General features: G+C 54.1%; 2 protein-coding genes across 2 annotated transcripts; both read right to left on the bottom strand.

Moving 5' to 3' along the window:
- Positions 1–1,369: 1,369 nt before the first annotated feature.
- LOC309598522 (protein-arginine deiminase type-1-like) lies at positions 1,370–9,418 on the bottom strand (the record flags this gene model as incomplete). The annotated part of the gene is made up of 16 exons (XM_082329202.1): positions 9,293–9,418; positions 5,688–5,868; positions 5,545–5,617; positions 5,405–5,466; positions 5,210–5,327; positions 4,996–5,121; positions 4,541–4,719; positions 4,359–4,462; positions 4,176–4,287; positions 3,984–4,091; positions 3,595–3,743; positions 3,293–3,437; positions 3,120–3,213; positions 2,736–2,815; positions 1,692–1,820; positions 1,370–1,603 (listed from the first exon to the last, which is right to left on the bottom strand). Exons 1-16 carry the CDS (start codon positions 9,382–9,384, stop codon positions 1,370–1,372), a joined length of 1,986 nt encoding a protein of 661 aa, XP_082185328.1. The 5' UTR covers positions 9,385–9,418.
- A 1,591-nt stretch (positions 9,419–11,009) lies between these two features.
- On the bottom strand, positions 11,010–21,361 carry LOC309598312 (protein-arginine deiminase type-1-like; the record flags this gene model as incomplete). The annotated part of the gene is made up of 16 exons (XM_082328756.1): positions 11,010–11,243; positions 11,358–11,483; positions 11,920–11,999; positions 12,095–12,188; positions 12,495–12,639; positions 13,762–13,913; positions 13,998–14,105; positions 14,749–14,872; positions 15,200–15,303; positions 15,390–15,565; positions 16,193–16,318; positions 16,421–16,538; positions 17,272–17,333; positions 18,658–18,727; positions 19,193–19,367; positions 21,270–21,361. 16 exons carry the CDS (start codon positions 21,359–21,361, stop codon positions 11,010–11,012), a joined length of 1,986 nt encoding a protein of 661 aa, XP_082184882.1.
- Positions 21,362–26,502: the final 5,141 nt, after the last annotated feature.

Genomic DNA, 26,502 nt, shown 5'->3' on the forward strand with positions numbered 1-26,502 from the left:
TTTTTTATATTTCTTGGAGTAAATGTTTAAATAAACGACGTCGTTGTGTACGGCCCTCGCTCCGCTCGCTTTATCCGCCCCCAATTTTGTAATTGTTTCATTGCCGTTTCGTTAGGGGACGCTTTTTCCCCCCTGCCCAGCGTCAAAGCAAATCCACAGGCGTTCGGGGGCACCGTGCTGCTGCCCTCAGCACCCTCCGCCCCCAAATATCCCCACCCCGCTCTTTCCCTTGAATATTTTGCAGGCAGGGTGCAGTGCACGCCTATCTGTCTCTTTTAACGCGTGCACGTGTGGGTTTGTGCACGGGTGTGCTTTTTGCGCTTGCATATGCGTCTTTGCACGTGCATGCATGCGTTTGTGCACGCACGTGAAATCTTTGTGCATGCGTGCGAATTTTTGTGAATGCATGCGTTTGTGCACGCATGTGAATCTTTGTGCACGCATGCGAATTTTTGTGCATGCATGCGTTTGTGCACGCATGTGAATCTTTGTGCACGCATGTGAATTTTTGTACACGCATGTGAATTTTTGTGCACGCATGCGAATTTTTGTGCACGCATGTGTTTGTGCACGCATGTGAATTTTTGTGCATGCATTTGTGCACGCATGTGAATCTTTGTGCACGCATGCATGTGAATCTTTGTGCACGCAGGTGCGCGCTTTTTGTGCATGCACGTGTATTTCTGCACACGCATGCACGGTGCGGCGCGTGCACGTACTTTTTTGTGCATACATTGCAGGCATGCTTGCTTTTCTGCATGCAAGAAGTGTTGGTGTTTTTCCATGCGCGTGTGGTTTTTTGCATGTGTGTATTTCTCCATGGATGCACGTGTATTTCTGTGCACGCGTGCGGTTTTGTACGCGCGCAGATGTGTGGTTTTGCGCACACGTGTATTTTTCTGCGTGCACGTGTTTTTGCGCATGCACACGCATTTTTGTGCGTGCTGTCTGCACGCACACAGAGCTCTGCGTGTGTGTGTGTGTTTTGGGGCATGCACACGTGCGTTTTTGAACGTGCATTTTTGCATATGCATCACTGCAGCAGGCCAGAGGACTGTATAACCCCCCTCAGCCCTTTTTCCCCCCCCGTTTAACCAGTTTGATTTTACTCGCTGTGCTGGGAGAGCGATGCCCACGTGCCGAACCACCACCAAGCGGCCCCCAGAGTGACAAAACCCCGTCTTCCCGTTTCGAACAAAGCTTCAAACCTTGCACCCAGCGAGCGGGAGGCCAGGAGAAAGCTGCAGCCCTGTTTTATTTGGAAGGCAGGCCGAGGGCCGCCGCGGCCGAAGGCACTTGCAGGGATGGGGAGAGGGAGTTGGGGAGGAGGAGGAGGAGGAGGAGGAACAGCGTGGGTGCCGAGGCCGCTTCAGGGCACCATGTGCCACCATTTGAAGGCGAAAGGCTTGCGGCGGACGTTGGTGCCGCAGTGGACCTCCCCGGAGAGGACGTGGTAGGAGAAGTAGTCGTCGATGAAGGTGCAGGTGAGGCCCAGGGGCTCCAGCAGCGCCCGCACCCGCTGCTCCAGGCAGCACTGCCCACCCACCAGCGGTCCGAAGGGCTTGGGGATGCCCAGGTGCCTGCCCAGCACCAGCATGTTCACCTGCGGCACGGGGAGGGCGGTGAGGGTGCAAATCTCCCCCCGGATTCAGCCCGGGGGGGCCGGGCAGGAGGAGGGTGCTGGGTGTTACCATGTCGGGGAAGAAGGCTTCGGCGCCGGCGGCCACGTCGCCTCGGAAGAGCTGGGGGACGTCGAGGATGTCGGGCTCGGCCAGGCCCAGCGCCCGCTTCAGGATGTCCCTGTTCCAGCTGATGCAGCTCTGCGGGGAGGGAGCGGGGCGTCGGCGGGGGCGCCGGGGGAGGGACGGACGGAGGGACGGGTGGACAGAGGGAGGGAGGGAGAGATGGAGGATGGACAGAGGGATGGGTGGAGAGAGAGGGATGGGTGGAGAGATGGACAAACGGATGGACAGAGGGATGGATGGAGAGGTGGAGGATGGACAGAGGGATGGGTGGGTGGAGGAAGGGAGGAGGAGAGGGATGAGTGGACAGATGGACAAACGGATGGACAGAGGGATGGATGGACAGAAGGAGAGATGGGTGGAGGGATAGAGGGACAGAGGGAGGGAGGGATGGGTGGACAGATGGAGGGACAAACGGATGGACAGAGGGATGCACAGATGGGTGAAGAGAGGGACAGAGGGAGGGAGGGACAGGACAGAGGGATGTGTGGCTGGACAGAGGGACAAAAGGATGGAGAGAGGGATGGGTGGACAGATGGAAGGATGGGTGGGTGGATGGGTGGACAGAGGGACAGAGAGAGGGATGGAGAGATGGAGGATGGAGAGATGGAGTGGGGGAGGGAGAGGGATGAGTGGACAGATGGACAAACAGACGGACAGAGGGATGGATGGACAGAAGGAGAGATGGGTGGAGGGATGGAGGGACAGAGGGAGGGATGGACAGAGGGAGGGAGGGATGGGTGGACAGAGGGAGGGACAAACGGATGGACAGAGGGATGCACAGATGGATGAAGAGAGGAACAGAGGGAGGGAGGGATGGGTGGATGGACAGAGGGAGGATCGGAGGGATGGACAGAGGGATAGAGGGATGTGTGGATGGACAGAGGGATGGGTGGACAGAGGGACAAAGGGATGGGGGGACGGCCGGAGGGCTGGACAGAGGGACAGAGGGACAGGCAGGGCTGGAAAGGAGCCCCTGCCCCCCTTTCTCACCTGGACGTAGTTATTGAATTTCCGGAGGGCTTCGTTAGCCAGAATCTCGTTTATCGTCGGCTTGGGCACCTTCTCCAGCCCTGCAGCAGACACAACCGGGCGGGAATCGCTCCCGCACCGCGCCTGGGACGAGGCTGCCGCGGCCGAGCCGGGAGCTCCCATTTCAGGGCTCACCGGCAGCGAGCTCCGTCCCAACCCGGGAAACCAAATCCCTGCAGCTTTTGAATTAATTCTACTTATTTCTGTCCCGCGTCCTTGCTGCCGGCAGCACTTTCCAGCCATTAGCTGGATTTTGGGGTGCCATGCCTTCAGCCACCCCATTGCATTTTGCAGGAAAAAGGGAAAGCGAACCCGTTGAGCCCCATTTTTCCTCCTCCCCCCTACCCTGGAACATCGCCGCCTCGCCGAACCCCTCCTCTTGCTTCTCCTTGAGGAGCTGGTAGCAGGCGCTGGGGCTGGCCAGGAGCAGCCGAAAACCCTGAGGAGGGAGAAAGGGATGGTATTTGGGGGGGTATAAAGGTTGCACCCCCCTTTTCTCCCCCCACGGGATTCATTACCTTCCGATCGGGCGCGGGGACGAAGCTGAGAAACTCATCTACGTGGCCGACGCGGAGCCAGTCGGAAAACAGCTCCACCGGCGCCTGCACTTGTTGGGCGATGAGAAAATCCTTGACGGCTTTCGCCATCCTTCGGCCGCCGAATCTGGGGGGGCACAAGGAGGGGGCTGCCATTTTGGGGTGCCCAAGGTGATGCTCTGCTTGCAACCAACCTCAAACGGTGCATAAAAATCCTTTTTTGGGTTGTTTTTGGTTTTGTTTTTTTTTCCCCAATGCTCTGATCCCTCCATCCTGCATCTCACCTGGGGAAGCTGCTGCCGATCAGGATACGGCCCAAGGGGTACTCCTTGCCCTGCACCGTCACGGGGGGGCTCACCTCCAAATTGCCAAAGGAATCGAGGCTGGAAGCACCCTCCGGCGCTTGCCGGGCCACGTAGCCAAAATCAGGGCCCTGGATAGGGAAAAAAAAGGGGATAATGGTTAAAAAAAAGGTGATGGTGGTTAAAAAAAAAGGCAATAATGGTCAAAAAAAAGCTGTAAGCACATCAAATGCAGCACTCCCAAATCACCCTCCGTGCTGGCTCTTCCCTTCGCAAAAACGCAAGAAAAAATTTGATTTATTCTGGGTTTTTTTATAGGTTTGCAAAACTTTATGCCTTGCTGGGGAAGGGAGGAGGCAGGGGTCGGGTACCAGGATGCTCTTGACGGGGAAATCCTTCAGCCCGCGGTCGCGGGGCGAGTCGAAGACGACGGGGAAGGTCTTGTGGGGGGCTTGCACGTAGCCGAATTCGACCTCGTCCTGGAGAAGAGATGGAGAAGATGGGGGGAAGCCCCCCTGGAGCTGCCGCAGCGAGGATGGGGCTGGGCATCATCCTGCACCCACCTGGATCCAGCGGTCCTGGCGGTTCTCCAGCAGCGGGCAGACGGTGAGCGGGCACTTGGCTTTCTCGGCCATGGCACCCACAGCCGCCACGAAATCCTCGTTGTCGTCCACACTGGGAGGAAAAATGGGAATTGGGGATTGATCCGGCACGGGGCAGGATGCGGCCGCTCACCCAGCACCCACCTGCAGACAAAGACCTCCAGCGGCGCCGCCGTGTTGGGGGTCATGATCCACGGAGCCACGCGGAAAACCACCGTGTCGGTGAAAATCGGCGTCTCCAGCAAACCCTGGGACGGGGGGGGAACAGCGTTCGGGGTCCGCTGCCACCCCTTGCCGGTCACCCCGACTGCCCCCACGGGCGGTACCTTCTCGGGGCTCTCCAGCAGCGTGACGTGGAACGTCACCAGCCCCGAAAAGCCGACGTCGGGAAAGGCGAGCCCCTCCACGTAGAAGATGCTCTCCTCCTGATGCCGGCTGGGTTTGATGGCGTAGGCGAGCTTCGAGCCCCCCAGCACGTGCTTGTACTCCTCCAGCGCGACGCTGTCTGCGGGTGCAAGCACCGTGCGACCCCCCTTAAACAACCAACCCCTCTTCCGCACCGTTTCAGCTCCGTTTTTTTTTGCTAAAACCTTGCAAAAAAGGCACATTTGATCCCGTGGAGTACGCACGGGGGGAGCAAAATCACCCGGTGCATCAGGTAAAACCCGCGGGACGTAGGTTGGATGCTGCAGAAGAGATGCTCGCTCTGCTGCAAGCATTTTGCTTGAACCCCAACCATTTTGGGTATTTGTTCCCCCCAACCCCGGCGTCGGGCACTCACTGCCGCCGTAGAAAACGCCGACTTTATCGGCGTCGCTGAAGTCCACGTGGAGGACGAGGCGGTGGCCGGCGAAGATGGTGCGGGGACCTCGGGTCCGCAGCACCATCTGTGACATGTCCTTCAGGTCTGGGGTGGAAAAGGGGGGGTAAGAAAAGAAAATTCGGGGGGAAAAACATAGGAAAATGGGATTTTTTTGTATGGGATGCACCGGTACCAGCGTAGGAGCGGACGGCGGTGTCGCGGTTATCCAGCGTCTCGGCTTTGGGGTCGTCGCGGTCGCAGTTCACCAGCAGGATGGCCCCGTGCCCGTCGGGACCCCACGTCCACGTCGCCTGGGGGGGCCGGGGGGTGAAACGGCTCTGCCATTGCCCCCCGCCGTCCCGGGTGGCTCCCGCTCCCCCCTTTGTACCTTATCCAGCAGCGTCCTGCTGACCGCCCCGCTGCGGTTGGTGTCGGCGTCCAGCGAGACGTCTGCGGGGAGAGGGATGCTGGGGGGGGGGGGGAGCATCCCCGCCGGCGCCACGGTTTGGGGCCCCCCCCCGCACTTACCCACGCAGGTGAGGTACAGCATGGCTCTGCCCACAGGCACCCCGCCGGCCTCCCCGAAATAAGAAATCCTGACCTGCAACAAGGAGCGGGTGCTCGCCACCGTGCAGAGAGGGGTTGGATCCTGCTGGCGCACCAGCACCCACCTTTTCATCGCCCACGTCCTTGCTGAGAGCATCCATGGCCAGCAGCACCTCGGTGCCAGTGGCCAGGGGCCAGCGGCTCACGCTGGAGGGCAACTTGACGCTCTGCGTATCGTGCACCACGTAGAGCTTCACGCCCGGCGTCCCCTGCACGTGGAAGGCGACGGCGTCTTTGGGTGCAGATCTGGGGGGGGGGGAAGCCTGGTGAGAGCCCCAGGTGGGGGGCGTTGCTGGAATAACATAGCGTGCAGCCATCCGCAGGGGATGCAAACCCTGCCACGTGCAAGCAATCTTACAACATGCAATAAATCCTGCAATGCGCGATTGCAACAAGTCGTGCAAAATGCAATTAATCCTGCAAAAGGCAATTGCAACACCTCCTGAAAAATAAAATGAATCCTGCAAAACACAATTGCAATAAGTCCTGCAAAATGTAATGAATACTGCAATATACAATTGCAACCAGTCCTTCAATATGCAACAAATCCTGCAACGTGCAATTGCAATAAATCCTGCAACATGCGACGAATCCTGCAAAAGGCAATTGCAATGCGTCCTTCAACATGCAATAAATCCTGCAAAACGTGATTACAGCAAAACCTGTAAAAGGCAATTACAACCTATCCTGCAAAAGGCGATTACAACAAATCCTGCCAGAGGCAAGAAATCCTTCAAAAGGCAACAGCAACAAAACCCACAATATTAATTACAACAAAGCCTACAATATGCACCAAATTTTGCAATATTCAATTGCATCAAATGATGCAAAATGCAACAAGTCTTGCAATAGGAAATTGCAGCAAATCCTGCAATATTAATCACAATAAATCCTGCAAGATGCACCAATTTTTGCAATATTCAATTGCAACAAACCCTGCAAAACGCCACACGTCCTGCAATATGCAATTGCAACAAATCCTGCCCCAAAAAACCCTGCAAAACACACCCAATCCTGCAAAATGAAATTACGACAACTCCTGCAAAACACAGCAAACCCTACAAAATGCAAGTGCGACAAATCCTGCAATATTCCATCGCAGCAAAACTCCGGAGCTGTTTGGGGGGGTATTTTGGGGTGGGGCTGCCCAAATACTTGCATTTCGCCCTACGGTAGCACCGAGTAGGTGCATCACCTTAAGAACGAAGCAAAGCTGCGACGATCGATTGGGCAGGCTGCAGCTCGCATCGCTCCGCCCCGGCGCAAGAGGCCACGGGCGATGGGCCAAGGAGCCAAAATCCTGCCCCTCGAGGAGAGAAGCAGGGATCCGGCCCCAGGGGGGAGAGGAAAATCCCACCCCGGGGCCAGCGGGCGAGGATGGGATGCTGTCGGCGTTGATGGGATGGCGCGTGGCTTTGGATGCATTAGATAAAATAAAAAAAAAACCAGCTAAGCTGCTGCTTGAGCCGGGCTTTAAGGAAGCAAAAAGCAAAATGTGCTGCTGAAAAGCACTTGAACTTGGGCTGGGGCCAAGGAGGCAGCTACAACACGCGGGGCTGGGCGCTGACGCCCCGGCCAGCAGCGCCGCGGTGGTTTCACTCCCCGCATTCCACCGAAACGGGGAAATATTTCCATTTTGCTGGAGGGATGGGAACCTCAGCCCGGGGCATCGCTTAAAGCACCCGGGGGGACTTTTTGCACCCAAAAAATTGCAAAATCGCCCTTTGGAGGGGTCGCCGCCCGGCCGCTGCATCGCTATTTGGAGCATCCCCTTCTTCCCGGGGCCCGGCATCTCCTGGGAAAACCACCCCGAGCGGCGGCATCGCCCCCACCCCGCCCCGAGCTCTTTTTATCAGCTCGAATAATGCGATAAAAGCTGTCCTGGTTTCAGCTGGGGTAGAGTTAATTTTCGTCTTGGTAGCCGGTATGGGGCTGTGTTTTGGGCTTAGGATGAGAACAATGTCGAGGATACACTGCTGCTTTGGTTCTTGCTGAGCAGTGCTAAGCTGTCGCTGAATAGGTGCTAAGTGGCGCTCACACCGGTCAGGGACTTTTCAGCTTCCCCTGCCCTGCCGGGGGCACAAGGAGCTGGGAGGGGGCACAGCCGGGGGGGGGCTGGCCCAGACTGGCCCAAGGGCTATTCCATACCATATGGCGTCATGCTCAGTATATAAGCTGGGGGAAGAAGAAGGAAGGGGGGACATTGGGCGTGATGGCGTTTGTCTTCCCAAGTCACCATTACGCGTGATGGAGCCCTGCTTTCCTGGGGATGGCTGAGCACCTGCCTGCCCATGGGAAGGAGGGAATGAATTCCTTGTTCTGTTTTGTTTGCGTGCACGGTTTTTGCTTTGCCTATTTAACTGTTCTAATTTAGTTTGCTTCAATTATTAAACTGTTCTTATCTCAACCCACGAGTTTCCTCCCTTTTACCCTTCCGATTCTCTCCCCATCCCACCGGGGGGGAGTGAGCGAGCGGCTGCGTGGGGCTGAGTTGCTGGCTGGGGTTAAACCACGACAGTCCTTTTGGCGCCCAACGTGGGGCTCGAAGGGTTCGAGATAACAACAGATTTAATTGGAATGCGCTAGATCGAATTTATAGCTGTTATTGCTGTTTAGCTGTTAATCGGCAGGCTTCTGTGCTTGCCATGGGGCTTGCTTGCCTTATTGTATGTTAGAGTCATCTTACTGTGTTGTGCCTGGGAACATTTTGATAACAGAAACGGCCACGTACCCGGGCTGGCAGATGGCCAGGGCATCGCTGTTTTTCTGTGCTGCTTTACTGGACAGGCTGGAACTCCAGTGTCAACTCGAGTCGAAGGGACTGTGACCTGTGGACGAGTTCCTGCGGGAGCACGACACCCCAAAGTGTCTGTGGACGTGGATAATCCCGTGTCAGAGCAGCCCATGGAAGTTAAGAGTGGAGCAGAGATCCACCTGCAGCCCGTGGAGGACCCCATGGAAAAGGACTGTCGTGGTTTAACCCCAGCCAGCAACTCAGCCCCACGCAGCCGCTCGCTCACTCCCCCCCGGTGGGATGGGGAGAGAATCGGAAGGGTAAAAGGGAGGAAACTCGTGGGTTGAGATAAGAACAGTTTAATAATTGAAGCAAACTAAATTAGAACAGTTAAATAGGCAAAGCAAAAACCGTGCACGCAAACAAAACAGAACAAGGAATTCATTCCCTCCTTCCCATCGGCAGGCGGGTGTTCAGCCATCCCCAGGAAAGCAGGGCTCCATCACGCGTAATGGTGACTTGGGAAGACAAACGCCATCACGCCCAATGTCCCCCCCTTCCTTCTTCTTCCCCCAGCTTATATACTGAGCGTGACGCCATATGGTATGGAATAGCCCTTGGGCCAGTCTGGGTCAGCCCCCCCCCGGCTGTGCCCCCTCCCAGCTTCTTGTGCCCCCGGCAGAGCCGGGGAAGCTGAAAAGTCCCTGACCGGTGTGAGCGCCACTTAGCACCTATTCAGCGACAGCTTAGCACTGCTTAGCAAGAACCAAAGCAGCAGTGTATCCTCGACATTGTTCTCATCCTAAGCCCAAAACACAGCCCCATACCGGCTACCAAGACGAAAATTAACTCTACCCCAGCTGAAACCAGGACAAAGCAAAAAAAAAGAAAGAAAAGCTGATTTTATTTCCCCCCCCCGGCGCCGCGGCCGCTTACCCGCAGACGTCCAGGGAGAGCTCGGTGCCCAGCACGCAGACGGTGCTGGTGGGACGCTGGGTGGAGAGCTGGACGCGGCGCTGCTGGGCCATGCCGGCGGGCCCCGGGGCACCCTTGGGTGCTGCGATGACTGGCACGGGGGGATTTATAAAGCCTGGCTACTGGGAGGGGATTAACCAAAGCCCGGCTTAATCCCACCTCCGGGCTGGGTGTGCGCGGTGCCCGGCCGTGCTTCTCGGCGATGGAGCATGAATCAGTGCTGGGGGGTAAAGCACCCCGAGACACCCACGAGGGTTTGGGTTTTTTTTCTTTTTAAGAAGCTCGGGGGTGGTTTTTTTTTTTCCCCTCTTAGCACAAAGAGACGCTGATGTGACCGGCCACCCTTAAACCCACGCCGTAAAATATTCAGCGTGACACCGGAGCCGAGCTGGGGCCGTGCCAGCGCCGGGCTCGGAGGGGTTTTATTTCTCCTCTCAAAGGGTTTTATTTGCTTAGCTGAAAAAATTGGCTTTAATTCTTATTTTAGGGGGGTTTGAAGGTGCAAGCTGGGTGCTCGCCCCATCCCCTGGGTGCTGCATGGGCCCGGGGGTCGGTATGTCACCTGGGGTGGGGACAGCAGACCCCACCGCGGCTTTAATCGCCTTTGTTTTAATTAAATCCTCGCCTCGGCGTGGGAGAGCCCTTTGCCGATGCAGCTGTCCCCCCACCAACTCCCTGCAGGGTCACGCGCCGCTGGAATTTAATATCGCTCCTCGGGGCCGGGGAAACTCAGCAGAGCCATAACTGCGGGGAAAAGGGGGTTTCTGGGGTTAGAAATCATCTTTTTGGTTAAAAAAAGGGGAGTGCCAAGCAAGATGCGTCACCCTTTGTGGGAGCATCTCCACCGCATTCTCCAGCTTGCAAACACGGCGTCGCAGCAGTTTGCACTGGAGGCGTCGCTATGCTTTTACACCTCAAAAAGCATTGCTAGAAAAGCAAATTGCCCAAAAAAAGTGGGTTTAGCCCCATAATAGCTCCCAGGGTCCCAGAGGGCTAAGCGATGCCCAGGGCAGGGGACTGGTTTCAGTTCCTGCTGGGTGAGGGCAGCGCAGGCAGGAGAGATGGGCAGGGTGCCAGGGCGGCACAGGGAAGTGCCACGCTTTGTTTGCAATGAAAGGAGGGAGAGGAAGAGCAGCCGGGGCGGCTTCAAAGGAAAAAGGACATTTTTTCATTGGGGAAGGTGTAAAATGATTCACATGAGGACGGGGCTCTGCCTCCTCACCCTGCCGAGGCAAAGAGCAGGTCTCCCCAGCGGGAAGTGGGTTTTTGACCGATATAGGGAATTTGGGGGGGATTATTAGCTACAAACCTGGGATAAGGGACTCTAAGATCCTTTAGTAGTGGGATGGGGCCTCCAAACCCCAAAGCAGCCTCCTTGCCTGCCCACTTGTATGCACCACGCTCCCGAAGATGCTCCGTGTCTATCCTCCACCCACCGCAGTTGTCCCCATCCCAGAACACCACCATTCCCATAACAAACCCGTGTGCTTAAAAAAAAAGTTTCAAACAGTATTTTCAACCCAACAGCCGAGGAAGAAAGGATGGGAGATGGGGAAGAGCTGCGCCCTCAGTGTTAATGCAGCTTTATTGGCAAAACCCTTTATTTTGATGCATCTTCTGATGCACCAAATGCACCTTCATCCTCCGGTTGCGGGACCCGAGCCTGTCCCCGGGTGCTTCAGGGCACCATGTGCCACCACTTGAAAGCAAAAGGCTTGCGGCGGACGTTGGTGCCGCAGTGGACGTCACCAGAGAGGACGTGGTAGGAGAAGTAGTCGTCGATGAAGGTGCAGGTGAGACCCAGGGGCTCCAGCAGCGCCCGCACCCGCTCCTCCAGGCAGCACTGCCCACCCACCAGCGGTCCAAAGGGCTTGGGGATGCCCAGGTGCCTGCCCAGCACCAGCATGTTCACCTGCAGCCGGACCAAAAATCAGTGTTTTCCACCCAAAAGGTGTGTTTGCATCAGGTGTGGATGGAGAAAAAAAAAAAAGAGGGGTGGGAGGGGAGGAGGTGCCAGAGGTCTCACCATGTCTGGGAAGAGGGCATCTGCGCGGGAGCCCTTCAGGATGAAGAGCTGGGGGATGTCGATGATGTCCTGCTCGCTCAGGCCCAGCTCCTGCTTCAGGAGGTTGCGGTTCCAGTCGATGCAGCGCTGCAGAGAGAGGGGAGCTGGAATTGTCACCCCAGGCCATCCCGGCCCCCCCAAATCCCACGCACGGACCCGTGTGTGCCCCATTGCATCCTGCCCAGATCCTCACCCGCTCCGTTGCATCCCATCCCATCCCTCTGAGCAACCTCCTGAACCCATCCCCAACCCGAGCAACTTCTCTCCTTCAGTTTTGACACCTCTACAGTCATCTCCCAGTGGGACCATGGGCTGGGGTGACCCAGCACCCAAGGGTGCCTGGCTCCTTCATGGCTGCTCTTCTTGGCGCGTCTGCTTTCACGCTGCACAGTGCAACTCGTGCCACGGTTTCTTGCTCTTCCCCAGGATCTCTAAAAATGCTCCCCGCACCCAGAAATCACCCGGCAGCGATGCACAAGCGAGGAGGGCGAATCCACCCAAATCCACGGGTGCAAAGACCCACCTGCACGTGCTTGTTGTCGTTCTTCAGCGACTCATCTGCCAGGATCTCATCGATGCTTCTCCTCTCAGTGCCCTTCAGCCCTGCGTGGGGACCGGAGCAGAGCGGTAAGGGACACCGGTAAGGGATGCCGGTGGTCCCCAAGATGCCACAGGGATGCCCTCGCCCGCTCCCTTACCGATGAGCTGTGTGGCTTCACCGTGGCCCTGCGTCTGCTTCTCCTTGAAGAGCTTGTAGCAGGCATTGGGGCTGGCCAAGAGGAGCCGGAAACCCTGCGGGAGAGAGCCCAGGGATTCATGCTTTGCTGTTGGTGGGATATCTTATCCCACCGTCCTGCCGAGAGACACCACGCTGACCCCAAACCCAGCTCCAGGTGTTGCAGGGTGCAGGGGATGCCAGCATCGCAGGGTGCAGGGGATGCCGCCCAGGGACTCGCCGTTTTCCAGGAAGCCACCCCAAAAGAAGGTGCCTCGCCCAGCGCCCGCGGGGAGGACGAGCAATTGCAAAAAGGGCTTTTTTTTTTTGCATTTGCAGAGGACGCCCCGTGCAGGAGCAGAGGTGGCTCCAGGAATCGGTACCTTCCTATCGTAAGTGGGGACGAAGGTGAGGAATTCATCCACGTGGCCCACGGTCAGCCACTCCGAGTAAATCTCCACCGGCGCCTGCACTTTCTGGGCGTAAAGAAAATCCCTGACCGCCTTGGACATCCGTCGGCCGGAGGCCCTGGGGAGCAGAGGCAGGAGGAGAAAGCGGGCGGCCATCACACCCCTCCGCAAGATTTACCCCCATCCTTCCCCCCAGCATCATGCCAAGGGGAGAAGAGGCATCTGCGCGTCCCATTTTAATGGGAAACACGGGGAAAAGGCTGGAAATAGCCTGAGTGATATATATCTATATTATATATATTTTATATATTAATAAATCTGCATTGTATATTAATATATAGTATATTAATATATAAAATTATTATATATTACTATATCTATATTAATGCAATAGAATAATATCTCTGTATTATATATTGTCTATACCTATATTATATATTAATACATATGTATTTATATATATATATATAAATATATCTTTCTAGCCTGTATATACTATAGGTATCTGTGCATTACATCCCCCATTCTGCTCAGACACCTTTGGATTTAATTTCCCCCATCCATCCCCGTGACTCTCAAATCGCTCCTTACGCAGCGCTTTACACGGGGGTGAAGTTTTCTTGGACAGCCAGCAGCAGGCTGGGAAAACATTAATTAAACTTCTTGTAATAAGGGATAATTACGGTCCCGGCGAGGCTGGGAAAATGCCGTTTACCCGCCGCCATAACCAAAGCAAGCCCCCCAGCTTGCAGCGGGGCTGGAGTCGTAGCATCCAGTTTGTTATCCCGGATCAAACCCCATCCGGATTCGTCCCCGTTGTTATTTTTCCAGGAAAATAACCTCCTTTGTGGAGGATTTTGCAGGGCGCTGTTGTTCCCGCAGGGCTGCCTAGCACTGCCTGCCCAGAGCAAAACAATTTCCAGTTATTCAGGCTTTTACCCTTTCCTGGATTCCCCTGCTTTTCCTTTTAATAGGGGGAAAAAAAAATAAGCTCAGATGGTTACAGCACTGTAGGATCAGAGCAGAAGCACCAGTGGTTAAGGAGGGGGTAAAAATCAGAGCGGTGGCAGGATTTTGTCAGGGATGAAGGAATAACGATGCGGTTTGCACATTAAATCTGTGATTTGATGGGAAATGGCCCCAAATTTCCACTCCGAAGAATGCAACCCTTTCTCATGCAAGGGTTTACAGAGCTTCCCTGCATCCCCGGAGGGAGGGTTCAAGCCCCGCGGCATCTCACCAGGGCAGGGAGCTGCCGATCAGGATCCGGCCCAGGGGATACTCCTTCCCTCGCACCGTCACTGGTGGGCTGACATCCAGGTTGCCGAAGGAGTCGAGGCTGGAGATGCTTTTCCCGGGGGGCTCGCGGGTCACGTAGCCGAAATCAGGGCCCTGGGGAAGAGGGGAGCGGTGACGGGGGCCCCCAGCAGGGGGATTTTGGGGGGAGAAAAGGGGATTGGCAATGCAACGACGCACCAGGATCTTTTTAAAAGCAAAATCCTTCAAGCCTCTGTTCCTGGGGGAGTCAAAGACGACAGGGAAGGTCTTGTGCGGCGCTTCCACATAGCCGAACTCCAGCTCATCCTGTTGTGGGAAGAAGAGGAGGAGGAAGAGGAGGAAGGCTCCTGGCGGGGTGATAGCTATCTCGGTGAGGCGTGTGGTGAGGGTGGAGCAGGAAATGGGGCAAACGTGGCAGAGCCCGGCTGTTGCCCTTAACCCCAACGGAAGCAAGGTGCCTTGCTCTCCCGGGGGGTGACACCCCACCCGGCACCACGGCACAGGTCACCCCCAGGGAAGGAACACGCGGCCACAGCGGGCAGGGAAGCGGGGCAGGGACGGCAGGGCTGGGGCACGCTGCGGGAAGCACATGGCACATCCAGCTGGCATACACCGTGTCCTCCTGGAGATGCACTGTGGGGGTCCTTCTTGCAATGGGGACCCTCTTGCAATGTCCCGTGGGGTCACCCTTGCAATAGGGTCCTTCTTACAACACCCCCACTGGGTCTCTGGGCAACATCCCTGTCTGTGCTGGTTGCCACCACCAGCAGCAGCATTTCCCCGTGCTTTAGTTCACAGTTGCCTGCTTCACCTCTTTGCATCTAGGTGCTTCCCTGCACAATGCAGCTGATCCCTCCCAGGGGTGCCAGCAACAGGGGTGACACCCTAGGTGCCCCAGGAGCCTGTAAGGGACCAGGAGAGCCGCATATTACAAGCATCGATTGATAACCTGGATCCAGCGGTCACTGCGGGTTTCCACCTCCGAGCAGATGGTCAGCTTGCAGTTGGCTTTCTTCAGCAGGAGCTGGAGCCCTTCCAGAAAGACTTCATTGGAGTCTGAGCCCCACTGGATGCTGGAGGGAGAGGAAGGAGCGAATGCTGCAAGAGGGGAATCACAAGAAGCCCCCCAACCCCAACCGTGCAGCCCATTCCTCATTCCTAAATCTGCTGGGTAATAGTCCTGCATGAGGTTAGACCCTGGAGAGGGGCCTCCAGCCTTTCTCCTCGGGGTTGCAATGAATACAGCAGTGCCAGCGGGCTCTCTGCCCAAATATTGTCTCCAGTACAGCATGCCTAAAGCCTGGCTCACCCTATAGCTGCTACGTAGCAAGGAACGGTCAAAGGCTCCTCCTTGGAGAGTCCCCCAAGGCAGGAGAGCGATGGGTTGACGTCTCTCCTACCTGCAGACAAAAACCTCCATAGGCTGCTGGGTGTTGGGCGTCATTATCCAGGGTGCCACACGGAAAACCACCGTATCCGTGAAAATCGGGGTGCCAGGAGAATTCTGCAAGGGGCAAAAATGCCGGGGAGTAGCAGTTGAAAACCCCACCATTGGGGGACTTTGCAGGAGATGGGGCAAACCCCACGTACCTTATGGGGGACCTCTAGCAAGCTGGCACTGAAGGAAACCAACCCGGAGAAGCCCACGTCGGGGAAAGCCAGTCCTTCAACGTAGAAGGTGTTTTCTCCATTGCCGACATGGTCCAGCACGTAGGAGAGCTTGTCCGGTCCCAACACGGGTTTGTAGCGGGGGTGTGAGTCACTCCCTGGAGAAACACCGAAATACCCAACCCAAGACGGGGTGACCAACCTGTCCACCACGCTGGAAGGAGGCACCAGCAAGGAGGTGGCTGATGCCAGCGTGGTTTGCAGAGGAACCGGTGTGCCTCCTCTTCTCTGGGGAAACACACTTGATCTTCCTCGTACAAAGAAGACTCTATACCCTCAGGTCCAACCCTTTCAAGGTGCGTGGCTCGAGTTAAGAATCTAATGATATACTTGGGTTCCCTGACCTGATTTTCAGTGGGGAGCTGCTGGGGATACAGCTGCCAGGGTGTTCAAAGGCAAAATGTGCTGCCCGACGAGATGGGCTGCTTTGGCGGTTGGGTCATCACCCGCGCCAAAAAGGTGCCGGGAGCCACATGGGGGTTATCCACCCCATGGGAACGTCAAAGTTTCAGCAACCCCGCTGAGAAAAGCCTTTTTTTGTCCTTTTCCCCTTGATTTTTTCCATATAAACCCATGTTTTACAACAGCAGAGGAGCTCTGGGGATAAATGAGTGTTTCCAGCAATCGGAGGTGCCCAGCCCTTAGCCACGGTGAACAAAAAAATTAGGGTTCGCCCACCTTGGGGTCATGCACTGATATCTGAGAAGGAAGGAAGAAATACTCACGGATAGCATGGAAAACCCGCACTTTATCCGCATCCGACTCGGGGACATGCAGGACCACCTGGTACTCAGCAAAGATGGCGCTGGGACCTTGAGTCCGCAGCAGCATGACAGACATGTCCTGAAGGTCTACAGGGGGGGAAAAAGATGGAGAAAGGGGACGTGGAGAGAGGAGATGGAGGTGTTGCAAGTGGGAAACACCCTGGTGAGACGCTGCGAATGACACCCTACCTGCAGTGGTCCGTATGTCCACCTGACCGCTGTCCATCCCCCCCGCACCGGGGCTGTCCCGGTCGCAGTTGACTAGCAGCACGGCGCCTTGCCCATTGGGACCCCACGTCCACTTGGCCTGGAGAAGCAGCACCCAAAGGGGATGGGAGTGAGATTTCCCCCATCCCAGCATCCTCACGGACCGGGGAAAACCCCACAGCCACGCTCGGAGGACGTCCCACAACATGCAGTCAAGGCTGGTGGGGAGACAGCAGCGAGGCTTTTAAGCCACTAAATTTCCTAACCTCAGCTTCTAGCAGGGCCAGCAAAGACTATTTCAAACAGATCTTATCTTCTAACAAGCCACAGAGTATCCGTCAGGCCTCATCTGGACAACACTACACTGTTTCTAGAAATGCATCTCATCTCGATGTACGATTTGTGCTGCCCATTGGGCTGCAGCTAATTACCCAGGTGTAAGTGCTTGGGCATATGCAGATTTGTTGCCAAAGGGGTAAATCTCTTGCTGTTTGCTAAACTTGCAGCTGACTCATATACTGGCATGTTTCAAGTCCAAAAAGGGGGGAAAAAAAAGAAAAGGGGAAAAAAAAAAAAAAAGCAGAGTGTTTTCTCCTATGTGATCCTTGGGGCTGGACTGAAGAGGTAGGAGATTTTGGCACGGAATAAGAAAATAAAGTCTTTTCCTCCTCAATTAGTAGGCTGAGAATTTGCCAGGTGGTTTGCCCTAATTCAGACACCAGCAACACCACCCAAGTCCCTCTCCCTCCTGGTGATTGCCGGGGAAGAGACTGCGAAGAGATACACCCTGCGTTGACCCTCCGTACGTTGCCTACAGCAAAGCTTCTCATTACCTTGTCCTTCCCTTTGCTCTTCACTCTGCCATTACGGCTCAAGTCCACGTCCAGGGATACATCTGAAACATCAAGAGAGAAGGAAGTCACTGGCAGGGGAATGAGCTCTAGGTGGCATTTGGGCTCATCCTCGGCACTAGCCAGGAGTCATCCAACACCAACCCCACCTTCATGCCCCAAAGCGGCTCCAGACCCAACGTCTCCAACAAAATGCCAATAGAAAAGCCAACCCGATGGCTTTTTCATGGCTTCCCCCCTTCAGTCTCCAGCTACCTTCTCCCATCTCGATTCCCCCAGCAGGGGCGTAGGGCATATTTTGTGTTTTCACCAATTTCATATTGACTGTAGCATTTTTCATGAAGACGAAACATGGTGGAGGCATGAAAGTGTTTTCACCATGGGTGAGTGGACACCTAAATAATTACGAGGCTTGATGCAACGTTTGAGAAGGACTTTCCCTTACAGAGCTCTTCTTGGCCCCCAGATCTCTGCCTCTGCTGCAATAAAGCGGAGGTTTACCAGCATCCTCATCTAAACCCTACCTAAATGTGTATTAAGCCTATCTTAATACAGAAACCCCTCCGAATGGGATATATGGCGTGCTGAAAACACAGGCACTGAGGCAGAGATTGTCCTTCTCCTCGATGCAGAGAGGAGGATATGGAGAAGCTGGAAACAAAGCTCTAAATCTAAGTGAAGAGCATTTGTAAGGCAAAAGCCCTGCAGACAGCAGTGGCCCCAGATGGCTCCAGCAGAACCCATCAGTGGGAAACCATCAGCCTCTTCAGGTGCAATTTTGGGAGGCATATGCATGACTTAAGGACACAGGTCTGACTGTCATGTGAACGCTTTAGAAAATCCCAAATTTAGGGTAATTAATCCATCCAAGTGGAAGGCTCTGCATCCAGACTGGTTGTCTAGACTCCCTTTGTAGTCAGCAGAGGAAAATAGGCATCTCAAGGGAATGATTCATCTCATCCTAAACTTCTAAAATAGGTCAGACAGCTACATTTTGGTGCCTATTCCTCTCCACTAGCTGCAGTGGAGGTCGAGGAGGGGGACGCCAGGCAAAGTTGGGTGAGACGGTCTCCTTTGGATCCTCTTCCGCCAACGCAATGGTCTTGGCAAGCAGAGAAGGATGCTCGGTGTGTGCATTGGGTGGGGACACGGCCCAGCCTGTGTCTTTTTTGCACCATATAAGGCAGCATAATAACATTTTAATTATTTCCCTCTTGCTTGTCAGCATCAGTCAACACCCAAACCTTCATTGCACATTGCAGATGGGCAGCCCGCGCCCCCCACTTAACTCCTGTCCCATGAACCCAACTAGATCTCGGCATCAGAAAGGGCTGGCCGGGTTTGAACAAGCGTTGTCGTAATACCTACCTACGCAGGTGAGGTACAACCAAGCCACCGAAAGCTCATTGCCTTCCCGTCCATAGTATGAAATCTTAACCTGTGAAGACATCACCAGATCATGACCCAAGCCCCGTGTCCTGTCATGCTGAGTAGGTCTTTCCACTCATTGGGTTGACCAACCAACACTATACAACAAGCTCTTGGAGGGTTCATCCATGCCGTTCTCCATTACTCATAGTTCAGCTCCATTTCTGCCTGCTTCAGCGCAAAAACGAGCATGGAAAAAGCCAAGGTTGGAGTATTTTTGCTGCCTGGCATGGAGTTTCTGACGCCAGCTTTTGCAATCACCGCTATCTCCTATTTAAGGCACAAAATGGGATCTCTTTGTTCTTAGTTGCATTTTTCGTACATGATAACGACACAATTCTTTTTGAGTTTTCTCTGTGGAAATAAGCTTGATGTCAGCACTACCTAGAAATGCTCAAGCCTGCCCATAATCCTCCCTTCTTTCTCAGAAAATTTGACTTATTTTTTGAGTTTCAGTGCATAAAAAGCAACTAACCTTATTGTCATTGACAGTCCTGCTGGTGACACCAATGGTCACTACAACCTCTATGTCGGGATCCAGGGGCCATCTGGAGTTAATCATGGGTTTTGTCATGGGGCTGTGGACAATGTGGACTGTAACCGCGGAGGTGGCATGGACATCGAATGACGTGGCACCTTTGGGGGTAGATCTGAAACAGAGAGCAGCGTTGGATTATAGACCAAGTTGTCCCTCCTGTTCTCCTCTGTGGAGCCAAATACTTGAACCTGGAATTAAAATCCAGTCTTAACTGGGTGGAAAGGACTCAGAAACCATCTTTGGGTGATGAAATGCATCGTTTGAATTTTATATGTATTATCTCTGTGGTGGTGTTGAGCAAGCAGAGCTCCCACTGGAGCTTCGGCACGTCAGTCCGTGGTTAAGCCTAGATTGCAAATCACTGAAGTCTGGGCATCCAACCTCCCTCCACAACAGCAAGAAAACCCCCAAAATTTCAGGATCCTGCAACAAAACCTCAACAAAGAGCCAGGACAATTTTTAATGTCAACCATCCTGGGAGATGGTTATTGTGGGACCATATCCTGACCCAAGAGATCCCCAAACTGGAGCAGAGCCCGAATCCCAGTGTGGAGAACTCGCACCCCACCTGCATGACATCCCTCGCCTTTGAAGTGCTGCCTACCTGCTCATTACAGCCCCAGCACCTCCATCCCAGGAGCACGAGTGCTCCGACCTGTCTGCCATCGGGAGCCAGCCTCCCCGGCTGCACGCAAAAAGGGACAGGGTGGTAAATTTTAACAGCGAGAATAATAACAACAAAAACCCAAAAACCAGAGAAGATATTTATTCCTGGTGTTGCTCTTGGCATGGCATCCCTGGTGCCTGCAGCAGCTTGTAAGGGGAGATTAAAGCGTCATCTCGCTTGTCACCCCTCATATTTAACAACGTGCAATGTCATAAATCCACCTGCACGCTGCTGCACGCTGTGACTTCTCAAATTTGGATCTATTTGCCCTGATTTTACAGCCCTCACACCTCAGCATCACCACTGGATTCCCACCGCGCTCCATTTTCTGCCCCCAAACAGACCAAACCACAGTCAAAGCCTGACGCATCCATCACAGAGTTCCCCCTGGCCAGTGCTCTCCAGGAACAAAATGATCCCATTTTTTCAGTTGAAAGAGCATCTGCCGTCTGCTTTTTTGGACCAAAGCTCATATTTGCTACCGAGGAGCCAAATCAGCCCATGTTGGGGCTTGGGTTCCATGTTTAAATGGGACTGAGCTTGCTTTGAGTCCAAATCCAGGAAAAAAAAAAAATTGCAAATAATAGGTTTTATATATTCCTTTCCAGCTGAGAGGAAAAATAATACCTTTTTAGTGCAGCTAAAGCTCAATTCGAAGCCCTTCGAGGGGACGACGGCATGCCCTGGCCTGGCTCCAACACACAACCCCAATAATTGCCCCGGATGCGATGCCGACTGGCTTGTCCTGTAGCCTCTATCATTATAAATGCGATTTATTAAATAATGACAATGTAACAGCAGGGTAAGTGTAGCCTCATATCTGGCCAATAAAGCAACCTCCATATTTAATGCTGGAAAAATCTTTTTTTGTGAAATCGCCCGTGCAAACCTGCTGGTGGATTTTTTTTCTGCCTGAGCCACATATTTTATTCTTTCCCCCATTTTAGCTCCAGCCAAGTTGCTCATCTTGAATTGCTCTTGCCTAATGTTTTCACAGCCAGAAATAGATCCCGCTTAGCTGGGGTGTGCATGGGCTTTGCCTGCAAATCGTCATGGCTCGGCTACGCTTTGACGCCTCACGTTTGCCAGAGCTGACGTCCCTCCTTTGGGCGCAGCTCCCTGTGGGACATCGTCACCTAGAAGAGACCCAGCGGGATGCGTTCCCCGCGCACCAAAAAAGCTTGCCAAATCCTTGGATGAACTCATGATGTGGGCTCAAAATGAGCTCTGATTTTCCCCCTAGCACCCATTTCTCCTTCAAACGAAGAGCAACACCACTGTTGGGCTCCCCCCAAACCCATCAGCCCTATGGAAAACGATGGGGATACCCCAATCCCAAAGCCTTACCGACGCGTATCAAGGAAGACCTCGGTACCCAACACGCAGACGCCGTAGCTGGCGTGGCTGGTGGACATCTGCACGACGTGACGGTGGGGCATGATGTGCCGGGGACGGCAGCCGCATGCGAAGGAACCTGCTGCCTGGCTTTGTAGGTAAACCAGCACAACTGGATTAAAAGGCAGGGGAATTTAACTCCTCCTTCCCTCGATGACGGGGTTTAGCCAGGGGACCCTGACGTCTCCACCTCCACCACCCAGCAAGCTGCCGCCCCGCGTGGGGAGATGGAGGCGATAAGGCAGCCCCCGGGGGGGACAGGTGGCTCCGGGGAGGGGACACGGGGCAGAACAGGGTGGGTGACACCCAGCCCTGTCCCGAGATGCTCAGCAGTGAGCTCTTTCGGGGCTCATTCTCAACTTTTTATACCCGTATAACCCCATATAAGGACTCCAAAGCTTAACGTATTAAACGTTTCAACTCCTCCTGTTGTGCAACGTGGTTGTTTAGGGTTATTACAATACACGGTATCATTAAAATAAAGCATTTTCTTTAAAACGACCCAAATTTTCCATCTAGCCTCTCCACAGGTGACTCACGGCCTCGGCTACCCCATTAGGGCAATGCCCGAATAAAGCCTAACTAAAGGAAATGTTTGTTCAGGTCGGTCTTTCCCATCATAACAACTCCCGAGAAGCACGACGGGCAGAAACGGGTGCAGGGAAAACTGGTTAATTGGCAGGCAGGGAAGGGGAAAAAAAAACAAACAACAACAAAACAACAAGAGGCTTTCAGTGGAAATTAAAAGTTCTCGGTGTTTTGCTTGGACCTTGCGTTTCAGGGGAATTGGGGTTTTTCGGGCACGCAGCAAAGCTCCCACGGGAAACATTCCCATCACTGGAAGATGTCGTCTACCGGAGATAGCTATCTCTCTCCGGGCCATCCCAGGAGGCTTCGCCTGCTTGCGAAGAGGGAAACCGGGCGAGATTAACCCCGCCGAAGCTGGGCAGGAGGAAAAAGGCAGCACGGGGATGGAGAGCGCACCGACAGCCCCGTTGCCCCAAGGTTCATCCTCGTAGCAAGGGGGACATGGGGCGATGCGGTCACGTTAGCAATGCGATGGGCAGGAGAGGGCTGGAGGCAGGAGAAACCCAGTTTTGTGAGCGGCAGGACCCCCTGCAAGCCAAAAAGGTCAAAGCAAGCTCAGCAGAGCTAGAAGGAGCGGTCCCTACCACTGCACCGAGCTGCACGTCCTCAGCCAGAGGAGCAGCAACCTGCACGCACCTTCCCCTGCAAGATCAAACCAGCTGCTTTAAACATCTCCCAGCCAGTCTACATTAAAGGGCTTCTTCTGACTTTAATTGCAGCAGAAAAAAAAACCAGCACCGTGTCTCGTACACGAGCACGGCTTTAATAAGATCGTGGGAGCCTGCCGGGGCGGCCAGGATGCTCAAGTGGGGAATGCCAGTGGCATTTCCAGGCTCTCCAGGACCTTGCCTTGCTTGAGATTTTAGATAAAACCCTGTTCCCTGAAACCCAGCAGGAGCCAAACTCCTGATGTTCATAGACTTGTGAATTTTGTTGGTTCTCAAGCCCTCCCGGGGGAGCACAAGCCTTCAAGCACCCCTAAAACCCTTCGAGCTAGGGCGAAGCAGAGCTGGCACAGAGGACAAGGAGCTCACTGCATCCTCCAAGGAAGAGTCTGGCCATGGCAGCATCTCTACCAAAGAGAGCTGCAAGTTGGATTTCCCACTCGTGGCTGCTGGTCACGCTGGTTTGGACTGGGCACGGTGCTGAGTTTGCCGCCTGCTGTGATTTTAGCATCGCATCCTGCTTGGCTGGTTTGAGCCCTGTGCCGGACAGGGAACACACCTTAATCCCCACGGGGTCAAGCTGGTACAGTCTGTAATCTGGAGGGAGGTGGAGGATGGTGGTTTTGGGCTCCCAGCAAACGTGAGGGCTTCAGCAGAGGGTTTGAGAGCACATGCTTCTCCAAACCCACCCAGGATCACACCTATCCAGAAAGGATGGAGACACAGTGCCGAAACCTCATCTTCGTTTTGGGTTTGGGTTTTCTTTTCGGCAAGTTTAGTCACGGCACATTTTGAGCCGCCACGGTCACTGCGGATGCTCGCTCAAGCCCAAAACACCTCGTCTTCATTGGGTGGTACCTACACTCACCTCTTCTTCCTCCTCCACCTGCTATTAGCACCGACATGCCCGTGCACAGGGAGAATGACAATTTTAAGTCATCTGGCCCATTCAGAGCTGAGTGTTTCTTCCTAATAACACCTTGTCCCGAGAAGTTGCTATTAAGAACCCTGGTACACAACGGATGGGATCCTGCCTCTCCACCAGATTGAGTGAGCTTGGCCAGCCTTCTGTTTTGGGGCTCACTTCATCTTTTTCACCAATTTCAGCCTGTTTCTAGCCATGACGGAGCAAGACCCGACCCCCCAGTGCTCCCCCAGGAACCCCACTAATCACCCAGACTCCCTCGGGTCATGTCTTCTCATCCATCCTGCACCGCCACTCCGTCAAAGAAAGTTTGATAATCTCCCTAAACTGAGAATTACATCTTGTCTATTACTGCGCGTGCGTAATTGCAGGCAGGAACTTTTAAGAGCCATGTCAGCCTAATTACTTGCAATAGGGCAAGGCATCAAACCAGTTATCAAGTCCCGCTCGGGTTTGCACAAGAGTTTACTTTCTTTAGGTGCGCAGCTGTAACAGCACAGCAGGAGCATCCCAGGCAGGCAGCAAGGCTCCTCCTGGGGACCTGCCTTCCTCATCCCGCTTGGAAGCTAGGGAAGAAGGGCCAGAGGCTGGTTTGGACCAGTAAAAGATGCTTTTAAAGCCAGTAAAACCCAAGAGAGGTCAGTCCCCATCCTGGTAAAACATCCGTGGCCAGCACTCGTCAGAGCTGGCTTTGCAACCACCTTCTCCTGGATGAGAAGGCACCAAAAATCCCTCTCCATCTTTTCTTCTGCCCAAAATAAAGGCATCTGCCTGCTGGGAGACTTCATTCCTGCCAATCCAAGAGCAAAGCACCCCATAAAACTGCTTTTTCCCCCAGGGCTGGAGCCATGCATGCACCCCACGCTCACTCTGCCCACACTCTCCCCCAGCTTTGCATTAAATTTGCTGCCCTATAAATAGCTCCCTTGCTGGGGCGTGCTGGATGCCTCCCCCAGGCAGAGCAATAAAGCCACGGGTGGGCTCAGCTTTGCCCAAGCTCCTTCATCCTTGCCGGTGCCTTGGTTTCACCTCCTCGAAGCTGCCTGCCTCTTCCAAAATAAAGCCAGCGCGGGCAGGAACGGGCAGCGCCTCATGGCTCGATTGGGATGGGCACCTGTTTGCACCTCCTAAACGCGAAAGGTCAGCTTGAAAAGACTCCGTGGGGGGAACATTTCCCTCCTACTCTTTGCAATAAGGCATGTGCCTGCAGGAAGAGAGCCGCAAAACCACCCCAAAACCCCTCACCAGGCACCCACGGAGCTTAAAACCCCCTTGCGCTCACCGGCTTGGTCGTCCTCAGGGAAGAGATGCCGGGCGACGCGCACGTGAAAACCCTCAGCTCGCCGGGGTTGTTTGCAAGCTCCAGCTCTGGATCTGTTCCCAGGTCCTCGAAATTAGGGCAGGCAGAGATCCATCAGCGGCGGGGCAGTTTATGCAGAGCAGCTCCTAATCTGGCAGATCTGATTTTAAAAAACAACACAGAGAACTCCTCTGACCAGATCGTCTATAGCCACGAAACCACGAGCCTCCAGACATCCACGTGTGTGTATATATATCTATATATACGTCCTGTGATGGTTTACCGTGCCTGATCTTCCACCTGATAGCGCAGAGCAGAACCTGCATCACGAATAGCACTTCTGCTTCCTGAAAAATCCCGTTCTTGCAGCATAAACCGAGGTTTATTTAGCAGCTCACGGGGGGAGTCGCCCAGGCTTTCGCTGCGATGGGGACAGGCAGGTCCTCACGCTTGTCCTCAGCCACCTCTCCTCAGCCCCTCTCCTTCCTCCCCAAATGAGACATTGCAACAGCTGGGTGCTTTGCCAAGGCCTCTGCAAGAAGGATTCAGTATTTTCCCCACTGCCAGCATAGCCGCAGCGGCTCCATGAAGACCTCCAGAGGCTTGCAAAGGCCCCAAGAAGCTTTGAAAGACTCCTAAGGCTTGCAAAGAACTCAGAAAACTTACAAAGACCCTGCATGGCTTGCAAAGAACCCCAAAGGTTTGCAAAGTCTCCAGGAAGTTTGCAAAGACCCCAGAAGTCTTGCAAAGACTCTGAGAAGCTTTGAGAGACCCCAGAAGGCTTGCAAACACCAGACCCAGTTTCCAAAAACCCCAGAAAGCTTGCAAAGACCCCATCCTCCTTCCACACCAATCCCTCAAAGACAGGGACCCGTGCAGTGGTGGGGAAAGGGGCTCTGCTAGCCCCTTGGGCAGCCAGGGCCACCCAAAAAAGCCCAGGGCCACCCAAAAATCCCCAGAGCCACCAGGGTTTCAACCCCGTATTTGCTAGCGGGTAACACTTGCTCCTAAGGGTCCACAGGTCTCCTTCTGCCTGGCAAGTGCCAGGGGCTTTTATCCCTACCAGCACCACCACACCAGCTGGACCATAGGGGATATAAATACATTTATATTTACATATAGATGTATAAAACAAACCCCGTGACCAGCTAGAAACGCTCTGGCTGATTTTAAAAATCACAAGGGATGTGGTGACCTTGGGGTCTTTCTCTAAGACGGGAGAGATTTGGGGTTGGTTGGTTTTTTGTTTGTTTTTTTTTTTGGAAGAAAAGGGGGATTTAAATAGCATGCGTTTTCCTTACTGACAACTGAAGTACTAAATGCTCAGGCACAGGAACTGGGAAGTGAAAACGGTAAAAGGGAAGCTGGTTTTTGCTCATTTTCTTCCAAACGGACAGGTTTACACCTCTATTTCCCCAGCCCGCGGTTCCCAGGAGAGCGAAGGGAGGTGAAGCCACCCCAGGCCATGCGATGCCGGCTGCTGGCTCTGCTTTGGGGTAAAAAGAGGGCAAAGAAGTCCCGTACAGTGCTGGAGAACAGAGCCCGCTTGTGCGGACATGATGCGGTTTGGGTTTCTTCTTTTTTTTTTTTTTTCTTCTCTTTTTAAATTATTTCTCTTTCTGGTTCCTCTTTCACCAGTGGTTCTTACTACTGGTGACTTAAATAGACAAGGGTTAAACAGATAAATGCTTCTCACAGAAGGAGCAT

The sequence above is a fragment of the Platalea leucorodia genome, assembly GCF_965183815.1.
Source record: "Platalea leucorodia genome assembly, chromosome: 17".
NCBI lineage: Eukaryota > Metazoa > Chordata > Aves > Pelecaniformes > Threskiornithidae > Platalea > Platalea leucorodia.